At 43.0% G+C, this 14,708-nt stretch overlaps 1 protein-coding gene across 6 annotated transcripts in view; it reads left to right on the forward strand.

Moving 5' to 3' along the window:
• elavl2 (ELAV like neuron-specific RNA binding protein 2) overlaps positions 1-3,365 on the forward strand; it is a 49,131-nt gene extending 45,766 nt beyond the window's left edge. For 3 of the 6 annotated variants that reach the window (XM_017460799.3, XM_017460801.3, XM_017460802.3), the window contains 2 exons: positions 797-1,088; positions 2,080-3,365. In XM_017460799.3, coding sequence (XP_017316288.2) covers positions 797-1,088; positions 2,080-2,151 — 364 coding nt within the window. In that variant the 3' untranslated portion in view covers positions 2,152-3,365. Of the gene's footprint in view, positions 1-796; positions 1,089-2,079 lie in introns of those variants that run through there. The other 3 variants (XM_053677432.1, XM_053677434.1, XM_053677433.1) reach the window with 2 other exon arrangements.
• The last annotated feature ends 11,343 nt before the right edge of the window (positions 3,366-14,708 follow it).

Here is a 14,708-nt window from a genome sequence, read left to right on the forward strand (position 1 = left end):
GCATGGGTCTGCTTTTGGTTAAGCCATTCTTTTGATTTGGATGCATGTTTTTGGATCATTGTCATGCTGAAAAGGGAAATTCCTTTTCATCTTCAGCTTTCTAGCAGACGCCTGAAGGTTTTGGAGTAAAATTGACATGTAGCTATTCATGATTCTCTCCACCTTGATAAAAGCTCGAGTTGTGGCTGAAGAAAATCAGCCCTGAAGCATGATGCTGCCAGTACCATGCTTAATAATGCTTAACTTTTTAGTTACCTTATACATTTTGGAGTGAGTTTCTTCAGACTAGAACACATTTTGCCATTTGGGATGAGTTAGGTGAGATTATTTTATTTATTTATTTATTTATTTATTGGTGAAAAAGTGCTCGAGTCTAGCCACCCTACCCCATAGCCCATGTGAAGAATGAGAGACTGTCGCAGGCAGAGAGTAATAAGTGCCTGTCAGGTATTCCTGCAGCTCCTTTAATGATGCTGTAGGTCTCTTGGAAGCCTCCCTGGTAAGTTTTTGTAAAATTTTGGAGGGACATCTTGCTCTAGGAGATGACTCTGGTGCTCCATTTTCTCCACTTCTTGACGTGTGATGGTGTTCCATGGTGCATGCAATGTTGAGAATTCTTTGAGACCCCTCTGCTGATTGATTGATTTTCTTTTGACTGAGATACTATGCATGCTTTGTAAGCTCTTTGTAGACCGTGGCTTCGGCAGTCAGAAGAAACGAAGATGTGAATCTTTTGTTTATCAGCTGTTTGTTGTGACCGCGTGTGTACATAGTCACGCTGTAATTTCTTCCGCAGTAGGTTTTCTCCCATGGCCATCGACGGTGTCACCAGTCTGGGCATTAACATCCCCGGTCACGCCGGTACGGGCTGGTGCATCTTCGTCTACAATCTGGCTCCCGACGCAGACGAGAGCATCCTCTGGCAGATGTTCGGGCCGTTCGGCGCCGTGACGAACGTCAAGGTGATCCGCGACTTCAACACGAACAAGTGCAAAGGCTTCGGCTTCGTCACCATGACCAACTACGACGAGGCGGCCATGGCCATCGCCAGCCTGAACGGCTATCGCCTTGGAGACCGCGTGCTGCAGGTCTCGTTCAAAACTAACAAAACGCACAAGGCTTAATGGCCAGCGTTTCTCACTGATTCTACAATGAGTTTGGGAGCGGGGTGTGAGACCTGTTTAAACTTTCTCAGACACGTTTGCAAATCAGTGTTATAAAGGAAAACTGTGTTTTTGTTTTTTTTTCCTTCTCTTTTTTTTTCCCTTTTCTTTTCGTACAATTCTCTGCTGGTCTTTAAAAAAAAAAAAAGTGATTAATAGCATGCGTTGGGTGGTGACTGTGCCCATCTTCTTTTTATTTACATATTTCCTCTCTTTAGTTTTCTTATTTTGAGCCATTTTCAATGTTTAATATTGGAGAGAGAGAAAAAAAAAAAGCTTTGGTAACCTTTCCATGTTTAGTTTCTCATACTGAGTTCATTGGCTGCATAAATGTTACTGTTAAATTGAGGAAACGAGCAAACAAAAAAAAAAAAAAAAACCACAAAGACAAAAAAAATTCTTAAAGCGGTACCTTGCCAAAGAGCTACAAACCTCTTTGATGTGGGTTTAAAAAAAAAAAGTGTCTATTTTTATAAAAAGAGAAAATTTGGAGAAACTTTTTACTGGACATGGAGCAAAATATTTTGACTTTGAGAAAAACTATCTTCATACGACACCCTGTGAGATTTTCACACTTTACCAGACTTTACCAGTTTGCAGAGTTAGAAATTTCTGGAACGATTTATTGAAGACAAAGATCGTCTTTTGAGGTCTTTGTGTTCCACAGCTTGCGTTTGGATTCGATATTTTTGAGACGCAGGTCGCCAAAACATGAAGGTTTTATTACACGCAGACACACACACACACACACACACACACACACGTGTGCATGCAGGATGATGGAGGGAATCTGTAGGTTGTGAGCGATTTTGGGTGAATCGGTTCTTCCTTAACAGTTTCCTTCTTAAAAAGGGTGGGAGGGGTCTCAGTGCTGTATTTAGTATCTTGTTAAACACTTTTGTCTTTCTAAACGCAGACAGAGGTTTTAGCTGCTCTGAACGAAGGAGAGCGGGCCGACGACGCCCGCGAACAGAACAAAATCGACTGAGAATGAAGTGTTTGAAGGGAGAAGAGCTCCTGAGTTAATACCTTACTGTAAATAAGTACTTTACGTTGAGTAATGTGTATCGTTTATTTTTTTCCCCAAGCAAGTGTTTTTTTGTTTTGTTTTTTTTTTTGTTAAAGTACGTAGGGTAATTTTTGTTAGCTAATAATTTGGTTTGCCTCTGAGAGTTGTTTAGTTGAGAGACTTTGTTTGATGCATTATTACTGTATCAGATTTGTTGGTGGTTTTGTCCGTAGATAGTCTTGCTTCTGCGAAATGCTAGGCATTTGAGTTTTTTTTTTTTTGTTGTTGTTTTTGTTTACTTGTTTTTTTTTTTCTTCCTTCCTTCAGGTTTTTCTTTTCTTTCTTTAATCTATATATTATAAGTATTAAATATATTTGTGGTTAAAAATTGAAGAGCCACAGTTTTGAACAAATACTTATTTGATTTAGTTTTTGTATTCATGTTACACTCGATACATAATATAACCCATTTTAAAATAAAAAAAAAATAAAATAAAAAGTGTATATTGCTTAATCTTCATGAGGGGAGCCTGACTAGGCTTTTCCATGACCGTAGCAACACAATGGCGTGTTTTATTCTCCACTTACTGAAGGAAAGAGCCTTTATCAGTGCAGTTCAGGCTCCCCGGATGTGTGGCAGTGTGCTATGCATTACATTTATTTTCCTTCTTTCTCTTTTTGGCTGTTTATTATTATTATTGTTTTTGTTTTTTTGTTTGGTTATATTTTCATTGATGAACTGTGGCTTTGTGCTGCTTGGGGACAGGGAGAGCTTTTCATGTCATGTAGGGTTTAGTTTTCTGTTTAACTTTTTTTTGTTTTTTTTTTTTTCTTCCCATAAACCACTGCAAGGCAGAGACTCTTCAGCTGCTAGTGTTTTAAACACGGCTAAATTTGAGCTCGGATCCGTCTGTGGCGTGAAAAGCCTCCGTGTCCTGTCTGTAGTCTCAGTTCTGTAGTGTGCATTATTTATTTCAAGTTGTACAGTATAACCTTATTCACAGCTGAGTTTTGAATTTTGGGGTATATAATCTTTTTGTTCAGTATTTAAAAGAAATGGTATTACTAGATGTACATGTTCTTTTGCCTTCTTTTTTTTTTTTCTTTTTTTTTTTTCCTCTTGTGTTTGGAATACTTTGTATTTTTTCATGTTCGGTACATCAATAAATAAATTGAAGGGAGCTGTGATAGAATTGCTCTTCACTGTGTTTTATTGCACTTCCTTTCCCTTAGTTTATTTTCCTTTCTTCTTTACTGTCTGCCTTTCTTTGCCCCCCCCCCAACGCTGTTCTTTTTGGCTTACTTCGTTTCCTTTCTTTGCTTCCCTTTCAGTCCTATTCATCTGATTGCCTTTTCAGTCCCGTCCCTTTCCTGTCTCGTCCCTTTCCTTTCCCGTCTTCCTTTCCTTTCGGTCCCTTTCCTTTCCTTATGGTACCCTTTCCTGTCTGTCCTTTCCTTATGGTCCCCCATTCCTTTCCTGTCGTCTTCCCTTCCTGTCCTGTCCTCTAAAATGCAGAAGTTGATGGGTCTGATACAGTCTTGTTTAAAAAAGTTATTTTCAATCTCAGCACTGACCTGCAATTCCAATCATGTCATCCTATTGTCTTTTGTTAGTCTTCTTTCTTTTTCCATCCATCTTCTATACCGCTTATCCTTTTCAGGGTCACGGGGAACCTGGAGTCTATCCCTGGAAGCATCAGGCACAAGGCGGGGTACACCCTGGACAGGATACCAGTCCATCGCAGGGCACAATCACATACACACTAACATACACTTAGTGTACACTTTCATACACTACGGACACTTTAGACACGCCAATCAGCCTACCATGCACGTCTTTGGGGGAGGAAACCGGAGTACCCGGAGACCCCCTCAGCACGGGGAGAACATGCATGGGCCACGGTGGGAAACGAACCCCCGACCCTGGAGGTGTGAGGCGAATGTGCTAACCACTAATTCCACCGTGCACCCTTCTTTCTTTTTCTTCTTCCCCATGGAGCTTCTTGTGGGAACGTTAAGAAATTTGGCACAAAGATGCAGGACACCCTGCTCTGTTAAGAGTGAATTGATTTTTTTGATTGGGCAGTGGTGGCTTAGCGTTTAAGGCTCTGGGTTACTGATCAGAAGGTTGGGGCTTCAAGCCCTGGTGCTGCCACTGAGCCCTGGAACTGTTGGGGCCCTTGAGCAAGATCCTTAACCCTCTTCTCCAGGGATGTTGTATCATGGCTGACTCTGTGCCCTGACCCCAACTTACTGGCATGCTGGGGTATGCAAAGAAAATAATTTCACTGTGATGTATACGGCCCAATGATCATTAAATTTGCAGTCTCTAACTGAACCGCTCTATGTTCATGCTAATAACTTTTTTTTGAACCGTAAGGGCTAGAAATAAAATTTTCCCTCTGATTCCTTGGCTCAAGACGATTGGATTACACTCTGACATCATTTCCCACCATTTAGAATTTTCTGAAAAACCTACAAGCACATTTTTGCTCAAGTACTGAACGGTTTCAAATCGGTCTCGCTGGATTCGGCGGGTTCTTCAGAGTCCAACGTTGGGAAAAATTCTGATGTTGGCCATTTTGAGTTTAATCACAAAATGGCCGCTGTATTTGACCAACGACTAGGTGTATTGTTGGGAAACTCGGTCTGTGTCTGGCACCGTGATCTGAAGAGACTCAGTTGCAGGACAGTGCCACCTCGTGGTCAAAAATGATTGCGATTTCTAAAAATGCTAATAGCTATTGACTCATTTTGCCTACTGTCATGAGACTAGTCTTCTTCGATTCCGTCGTTCACTTCAAGAACAACGATACCAATTATGTAATGATAAAGTAAACTTCCTGTCCGCCATTTTTAAATGTTTTGAGAGCCTACTTTTTCCGAATTCCTCCTAGACAGTTTGTCCGATTTGGATGAAAATTGACCTGCGTCATCTAGAGGCACTCCCGTCAAAAATTTATTCACGGGATTCTGATGAACCGAACCATTTCCGACTGGCGCTTTGACGAATTCAATGCAGAACGCTCAAAATAGAACTTGCGGCCGTGTCTCTGCGAGGCTTTGAGGGATTGTGACGGAACTTGGCAGGCGTCGTCATCCGGCCCTGAGGTTGCCTACAGAGTATTGGCATGCTGCCCCCTACAGGTCAGGAGAAGGCTAAATCGGCTATTTTGGCTTATAACTCTTGAATGCTTTCCACAGAACAGCGCCACATACTGGACAAAAATTCTAAGTAGCTATTTTGTTCTTTTTAAATATACTTTTTCTAACTCGTCATACGCTTCATCGGATTCTGACCAAAAACATGTCTCAAAGCTTCTTTTGCTGCTCGTGGTGCCGATAATTGGCTTGACCCTGGTATTGCTGCTTGCAGCTATATATTTTTTTTCTTTAGCTCTCTCTCTCTCCAAAATAGCAAGCTATTTTGTGTTCCTAATTGGGGAGACATTTTAATTTCCTTTCATGTCGATTAATGTTATGTGCAGCATCTGACATGCACTTATTTTAGTTTTGAAACGATCATATGAAGTAAGCTTTTGCTCTGGTTGTTTTTAAATCCAGACACTGAGGAATTTCTGTGGTTATACTTTGCTTTACCACAGCCTGCTTTTTAAACAGAAACCCTCGAAGCGTTCCTGACGGGAGCGTGTCGACGTGTGCATCTGGAAGCCCGTTCCTTGTTTAGTTTGCCGTTCTAAACGAATTACTCCATTAAAACTGCTGAACAGATTGTCTAGAACAAACATGTGAAATGTAGCAATCTATTAATCTTTAAAGTGTTTTTTTTTTTGTTCCCCCCTCTTGCTTGTGTCCCAGTTTCGGTTGTTAATTGCGGTGTGACGAGGTGGCGCCTGTAGCTCCTGCTGTGTGAAGGAGAAAGGAGCGGTAATGGTGTATTGATTTTCCTCATCGTGCTCCACTTGAAGCTAGCATCCGTGCTTTCGAGTGTGTTCGGGAAAGCGCGTTAGTCAGCTGATATGAGCGCACGTCACTGCGTATGTGATGGGGAAGGAAAAAGAAGCTTCTCGCGCTCTGACGGTGAACAAATGAACAGTCGTGGTGTTCTTAACGTATTTAGAGAGTGCTGGCTTTAAGTGAGCCGAGTGCGTGCTTATCTCCCGAGCGCACATTTCCTGCTATCGTGCTAATGAGTTGCCTTTTTTTAAGTTTCCGTGACTATGTAAAAACGTGCTATTTATTTATTTTAGGTTCAGTACTGGGATGGGTTTTCAAAATGTGTATATTTATGGTTAACCGGCTGCATTTTTTTTTTTTGTGATTAACTACAAGAGAAAGTGGAGGATGAAGATAAGACGGTGGATGAATTTACTCAGAAATGAGTTTATTCTTAGCGCTATAAATAAGACGCTGTGTGTTGGGTATTTAAACCGCCTCCGTGGCCGATTTCTCTCTCGCTGTTTATATCTATTTGTTGTACAGCAGCGGGTCATAAAGTGACGCTGCAGCGGGGAGACGTTTCTCTTCTTTCCGCTCTGCTTTTATAGCCAATTTCATAAAAACTGCAAGCAAGATCACTCATGGTCTCGCAATAAAACGCACGGCACACGAAGCCGAGACTTCATGGCTTTGCTGTTCTCTCTCCTCTGAGTTGAACTTACAGAGTGTCTGCGTCTGATTGGTGGTTAATAAATTTAAAGCGTTTTATTCCCTAAATGCTTGCTTTGTCGATTGACACGACGCAGATCTTGAACTGCTTCCCCGAGTGGCTTTCGAGTCCGTCGGCGTCGTGCCTCTGGTGTGAGTCGGCTTACTAAAAATATCTCAAAAGCGTTATCGAGTGGAGGACACGCAGCGAGAGTTTATCGTGGTGATCTCTCTACCGTTTAACCATCTTAGTGCCGTCGAGACTTCTGTTAATATCGACTGTTATCGATTACCGGACACTACACCGCTCTGATCGGTGGAAGTGTGGTATCGCTACAGCCCTGTTGATTCGAATAAGACTTATTTCTATAAGTCGCTTTGCCGAGTATCGGATACTAACTGTACATAATTATGGTTTTATACTAAAAGGTAATGGAGAGATGAGAGGCGAATGTTTTCCAGAAGAGACCTTTGGGTATCTGTTGAGCTAGTCAGTGGAGCAGGCCCGTGTCCTGAGAGAAAAAGAACCCGTGTAGGTGAGTTTAGAGATTGCACGATACCCGTACTGAAACCGTGAGTGTTAGCCGATACCGATACCGGTCCCTTTTTTAAATTTTTTTTTTTTTATTATAAATATAAAAGCTATTAAACTTTCCTGTATTTAAACTGAAGCATTTCACTGACACTTCCGTACAAAATACACTTTTTTTTTTTTTTTTTTTTTAAATATTATAAAATATCAAGTATAAAAATAATCCTAATTAAAGATACAGTCGTTTCTTTGTACGTCAGTATTTCCAGTTTCAGAAATAAATTTATTTTCCAAGTCTGATATCTGATAAGTTTTCTGAGTCGCCCCCCCCCCCTCACCCCCACTTTGGTCTGGTCGATCCCCACCCACTAGCTAACGTGACTACACCCCTCCCACCCAAAGAGCAAGGCCCGTTTGGTTCTCTTGACTCTCAGGCACGGGATTCAAGCTCGCAGTCTCGTGGCAATAAGGAGAACGCGTTTCTCAGCCAGTGTCTATGCCAGTGTCTATATACCAGCTCTACCAGCAAGTCCCTCAGGTGTTTTATTCCTCTCACACCACAGCTATTTCTAACTATTCCCCCCCCCGTATGTTTATTAAAAACAATTCATAATTTTGACCTGATTTATCATTGTATTATATTTAAGGTTGTGGAACGCCCATGCAAAATAAGTTACGGCACTTTTTTCTCCGAATCTGTACCAGATGTGGGGATTTCTGTAACGGTGACCAGCTGTTTTGCGAAAGAAATTTAAGACTCATTATAGATGGCCTGCAAACAACTGGTGCATGAAATGGAAAAAAAAATAAATACAGCATCCTGGACTGCATTATTTCGCCCCCAGTTTACCTAAAAATGAACTGAAGTATAAATGTGTACATTTCAGTAAACCCCATTCCCAGCCACAACCCACACTAGTGCGCCCCCCCCCCCCCCCCCACTCGCGCACCATCGTCACTGAAAGCCACCTGATGAGACGTGCGCGTCGAGCTGTTGCACGCCGAGTGACTCATCGTGCTCTGAATTTCCCCTGACAGATGTTTACAGCGGTGTACGTCAATAGCACCTGCTCCTCATCCACATACAGCATTTACTCGCGTACAGATGGGGTGCGAAAGCGATAATGTGGTAGCATCGCACTCCATGTCCTACGTTACGTTATGTAAGGGATTAAATGCTGGTGCGTGTGGTGTTCTGGGAAAATGGACAGCGGTGTGGTGGGATGCGGCACGGAGGTAAGCGGAGTTGCTGTTCGCACCTAGAAGTTGATGATTTTCCTGTAACAGTGCGGCCCCAAGTGTTCTTTATACAGCGGGTTTACGGTTACTTATTTACTACAGATCGTTCTCAGCTTTTATCCGTTTAATGTTGCGGAATTTCTCCGTGAAACAAGTTGGTCCCTGTTATCATTTACATTATAGTAGCTATAAACAGTCATCACCTCTCCAGCCTCTCGCATGCACTCTCACTTTCAATCTCTTTCAATCTCTCTTCTCTCTCTCACACTCACTCACTCTCTTCTCACTCTCACTCTCTTCTCTCTCTCTCACTCACTCACTCACTCACTCTTCTCTCTCTCTCTCTTCTCTCACTCTTCTCTCTCTCTCACTCACTCACTCACTCTTCTCTCACTCTCTTCTCTCACTCTTCTCTCTCACTCACTCACTCTCTTCTCTCTCACTCACTCACTCTCTTCTCTCTCACTCTCTTCTCTCACTCACTCACTCTCTTCTCTCTCACTCTCTTCTCTCACTCACTCACTCTCTTCTCTCTCACTCTCTTCTCTCACTCACTCACTCTCTTCTCACTCTCTTCTCTCACTCACTCACTCTCTTCTCTCTCACTCTCTCCTCTCACTCTCTTCTCTCTCACTCTCTTCTCTCACTCTCTTCTCTCTCTTTTCTCTCACTCTCTTTTCTCTCACTCTCTTCTCTCTCACTCTCTTCTCTCTCACTCTCTTCTCTCACTCTCTTCTCACTCTGTCTTCTCTCACTCACTCACTCTCTTCTCTCTTCTCACTCTCTTCTCTCTCTCACTCTCTTCTCTCTCACTCTCTTCTCACTCTCTCTTCTCACTCTCTCACTCTCTTCTCTCACTCACTCACTCTCTTCTCTCACTCACTCACTCTCTACTCACTCACTCTCTACTCACTCACTCTCTTCTCACTCACTCACTCTCTTCTCTCTCACTCACTCTCTTCTCTCTCACTCACTCTCTTCTCTCTCTCTCTCACTCTCTTCTCTCTCTCTCTCACTCTCTTCTCTCTCTCTCTCACTCTCTTCTCTCTCTCTCTCACTCTCTTCTCACTCACTCACTCTCTTCTCTCTCACTCACTCTCTTCTCTCTCACTCTCTTCTCTCACTCACTCACTCTCTTCTCTCTCACTCTCTTCTCTCACTCACTCACTCTCTTCTCTCACTCTCTTCTCTCACTCACTCACTCTCTTCTCACTCTCTTCTCTCACTCACTCACTCTCTTCTCTCTCACTCTCTCCTCTCACTCTCTTCTCTCTCACTCTCTTCTCTCACTCTCTTCTCTCACTCTCTTCTCTCTCTTTTCTCTCACTCTCTTCTCTCTCACTCTCTTCTCTCTCTTTTCTCTCACTCTCTTCTCTCTCACTCTCTTCTCTCTCACTCTCTTCTCTCTCACTCTCTTCTCACTCTGTCTTCTCTCACTCACTCACTCTCTTCTCTCTCTCTCTTCTCTCTCTCACTCTCTTCTCACTCTCTCACTCTCTTCTCTCACTCACTCACTCTCTTCTCTCACTCACTCACTCTCTACTCACTCACTCTCTTCTCTCTCACTCACTCTCTTCTCTCTCACTCACTCTCTTCTCTCTCACTCACTCTCTTCTCTCACTCACTCTCTTCTCTCTCTCTCTCACTCTCTTCTCTCTCTCTCACTCTCTTCTCTCTCTCTCTCACTCTCTTCTCTCTCTCTCTCACTCTCTTCTCTCTCTCTCTCACTCTCTTCTCTCTCTCTCTCACTCTCTTCTCTCTCTCTCTTCTCTCTCTCTCACTCTCTTCTCACTCTCTTCTCTCTCACTCTCTTCTCTCTCACTCTCTTCTCTCACTCTCTTCTCACTCTGTCTTCTCTCACTCACTCACTCTCTTCTCTCTTCTCACTCTCTTCTCTCTCACTCTCTTCTCACTCTCTCTTCTCACTCTCTCTTCTCACTCTCTCACTCTCTTCTCTCACTCACTCACTCTCTTCTCTCACTCACTCACTCTCTACTCACTCACTCTCTACTCACTCACTCTCTACTCACTCACTCTCTTCTCTCTCACTCACTCTCTTCTCTCACTCACTCTCTTCTCTCTCTCTCTCACTCTCTTCTCTCTCTCTCTCACTCACTCTCTTCTCTCACTCACTCTCTTCTCTCTCTCTCTCACTCTCTTCTCTCTCTCTCTCACTCTCTTCTCTCTCTCTCTCACTCTCTTCTCTCACTCTCTTCTCTCTCTCTCTCACTCTCTTCTCTCTCTCTCTTCTCTCTCTCTCTCTCTTCTCTCTCTCTCTCACTCTCTTCTCTCTCTCTTCTCACTCACTCTCTTCTCTCTCTCTCTCTCTTCTCTCACTCTCTTCTCTCTCTCTTTTCTCTCACTCACTCACTCTCTTCTCACTCACTCTCTTCTTGCTCTCTCACTCTCTTCTCACTCACTCTCTTCTTGCTCTCTCACTCTCTTCTCACTCTCTTCTTGCTCTCTCTCACTCTCTCTCGCTCACTCTCTCTCTCGTTAGACAAACACAGCAAATTTGAAGTCTTAGTTACAGCTTTACCTCTGACTGACACTGGAGACTCCTTCCATGAACGATAAAAAAAAAAAATCATCTCCTTGCAGCTTCATCATCAATTATACGTGTCTTTATTAACTAGCATGTTTACTATTCAGTCCCTCCAGGATTATGCGGTTGCAGAGATTAACGCAAAATCGAGACAACTCCGCAATATTCGTAGGAGCTTGCAGTTCTTCAAACTGACTGCAGATTTGGGCGCAAGACGCGTCACGTGACGTCATCGGAACGCGTATTCGGCCAAAGCCCTCTTCAGTTGACGTGCATTGAACACGAGTACAGCTAAAACGTCTTTTTTACCAACAAACATGGCTGGGGAAGACAATTCTGCAATTGAAATTCTGACCAATTGAAGTGGTCTTCTCCAAAAACAAACCGAAAAAAAAAAAAACGCACAAAACAAACTTGCATCACAAATTTTGAAGAAAAGAGGCGCAACAAAATCGAGCGTTTTTAGCCGCCACAATCACACAAAAACCTGTACACACTCCTTATTCTTAGGTTATGTGGAGCGCCCAACATCCCCTTACACACGTAGCCGTTACTATAGAAATAACGCGTTGCATCAAGCACATTAATATAAACCTGCGATTTGTCTTGCAGCTGGAACAGCTGTCAGAGCTGCTGTTGCAGGAAATGAATCGACGCCTTCTGACCGATCGGATCCGAGAATTCGACAGCGCTGCCTTATACCGGTTTACTAACACGCTTAACGTCTAGCTGAACCTTGAGTATCGAGTATGACGGACCTGAAAGAACGAGGCAGGGTTATTTCATCGTGCTGAAATGTCTCCCGTGTTGTCGTGAGCACGAGTTCTGGAGCGTCGACCGAAATGACGCACCACGCTGACGTGAGATGAATTTTTTCATACAAGACACACCAGTTAAAACCAAATCCACGATTGACATCTAAAATCAAAACGCGTCTTTAGCGGTCTCGAGTGCTCGATTGTTCACCTGCAGGGTCTGGTTTCCGTGTCATTTACCTCCTAATTAGGAACGTCGCCCACACTTGTGGTGATTTTTGCCTTATTAGCACAAATGGCTCAAGTATGGCTCGGTTTGGAATGGTTTGACTCCGGTGCTGATTAAGAGCTTGGGCTGATTTTGCATATCGACGACCGCATTAGTGAGGGGAAAAGGGCAGGAATGCAGTTTACAGACTTGACCTGGAATTATGCATCTACTAAACATGATAATTGTTCTTGTCCTTTCTAAAAAAAAAAATAATTGTTTCCCAGGTAGACTATACAGTGCTGCTGCGTTAAGTCTCAGAAATAAAGCTCTGTAATAAAGCCAAACTTGTGCAAAATGAAAGAAGGAGGAAATGGATATTCTTGGTTCATGATTTTAGTGAAGAAGTCACTATATACTTCATCTTTGGGATTCATTCTGATTGTTCTACTCAAAAAAAAAAAAAAAAAAAAAAAAAAAAAAGCGTCGAGGTGCATCCTAATACCAGTTGATGCCTCGTTGTCTGCTTGGTCATACGCCTTTCCATCCGTGGCCCAGAAATCAATCCGGACCTCTTTAACAGCACGGCTATACTGCGTCTAGGAGAGTCACGGACAAGGAGGCGTCTAGATTGCGGATGCTTCCTTTTGTTCGTTGTAGTGCGTGCGTGTGTGATGGATACGTTTCCTCAGCCACGGAACGTTTAAAATCATTTTTAATCGTAAATTAGCCGTCCAGAAGAATCGTCAACACGCAGTGGAACTAAAAAAAAAAAAAAGGATTTATTTTTTTTAATGTCCCAAATTTCAAGCTCCACTACACGATTTGTTGTTATTTTTTGAGCTTAACGAGTAAACAAATGTGATTTCGTTTTGTCCTTTCGCATTGTAATTTACTCTCCTCAACCTTACAGGTTTTAATGATGTTAATTATCTACTAGAGTGGAAATTACCCACAATTCTTCTCCACAGAGTTCCAGTTTCTATTTAACCTCTAGGTGGTTCCTCGCTTCCTCCGTCGTTTCTGACTGTAACCAGGAATGATATCATTCCGAATCAAAATCCTGTCACGTTAATGGTTTCATGAAATGAGATTGCACTGAGTAGATGTGTAATAAGTGTGCTCTGTGTTTGGGTCCCGGTCGCCTTGTCAGCGTTTACACCGTGATGAGGAGTGGCTGGACGTTATCGCCTGACTTGGTGAGACTGAGTAACACCAGGCTTCTTGCGCGCAGCAGGGTTTCTGTTGATAATTATGTAACGGAGTATGGTGATGGGTGAAATTAAGATACCACTGTTATCAGGTTGATAACCAATTATTACTTAAATCTCATTCTTCTGGAGCCGCCCCCTCCTCCTCGGGGGTAGACCGGTCTGAATCTCTCTCTCTCTCTCACACACGCACAGGTTTCCTGTTTTTGAGGAGTATTTCCACTAACTTGTATATTACAGGAATTAAAAATAAAAATGCTTTTCCTACACCAAAACCCAACCTCAATAACCTTGGCCTTTAAGCTTGGTAACCCTGAGCCTACTTTCAATGAGCCTAATCTTGGTAACCCTCTGTAGTGCTATCTCGGTAATCCCAGGAACGCAACCACTAATCGCTAAACCATATTCCAGTAACCTTAATGTCAGAAACCTGATCCGCGGTAATCCCAACCTCGGGAACCGTAACCGCGGTAATCCCAACCTCGGGAACCGTAACCGCGGTAATCCCAACCTCGGGAACCTTATCCGCGGTAATCCCAACCTCGGGAACCGTAACCGCGGTAATCCCAACCTCGGGAACCTTATCCGCGGTAATCCCAACCTCGGGAACCTTATCCGCGGTAATCCCAACCTCGGGAACCTTATCCGCGGTAATCCCAACCTCGGGAACCATAACCTCTTCCTTATTTTAGTAATTGCAACCTCATGAACACCCTCCACACACACACACACACACACACACTGCATATTGCACTTTCTTTCATTCTAGTGATATTTTATACTCATACACTCACGATTACTTCAGGCTATTAATGTTGGGTAAAAAAAGCAAGCAAAGGAAAACGTATAGGTTTTGTGTGTGTTTCCGGTTTGGCATTGACCGTATTTACACACAGGCGCAGATTTTAAAATCCCGTCACTGGCGAGGCTTACACTCAAGGACAAAAACTGAATTGTTTGCCAGCTGAATCGTGTTAAATCCTCTTTGAACAGTATTCTAGCAGTATCCTCACGCTGCAGGCGAGCTGATGTGCAGAATTAAAGGCCGTAATGTATTGAAAACCCTGAGGCTGGATTCTAAAACTCAACGTGAATGACCAGCATCTCCTTCATTTTACTCTTTCTCCATTGACCTTTTGGCTTTAATGCCCTGTAATGCCTCGTTCAAAAATAAACAAAATATTTAGCCATATGTGGAAAAAAATTGATATTAATTTCTTAAAACTTGTATAAAAGCAATCTCAGACTCACAGCTGTGCAGGTGATGCTGAATATCGGCTCGGTTGGGATTAGCTACGGCACGATGCGCGATCCAGACGTTGCGCTGAAGTTGAACATTTGAGGTTGTGGTAAAACTAACGAGGGGAAGAACGGGGTCAAAGTACATCATGGTTAGAAAGGGTTAAATACGCTTGTGAAAAAATAAGTACACCCCATG

Source organism: Ictalurus punctatus, chromosome 29 (genome assembly GCF_001660625.3).
Source record: "Ictalurus punctatus breed USDA103 chromosome 29, Coco_2.0, whole genome shotgun sequence".
Taxonomy (NCBI): Eukaryota; Metazoa; Chordata; class Actinopteri; order Siluriformes; family Ictaluridae; genus Ictalurus; species Ictalurus punctatus.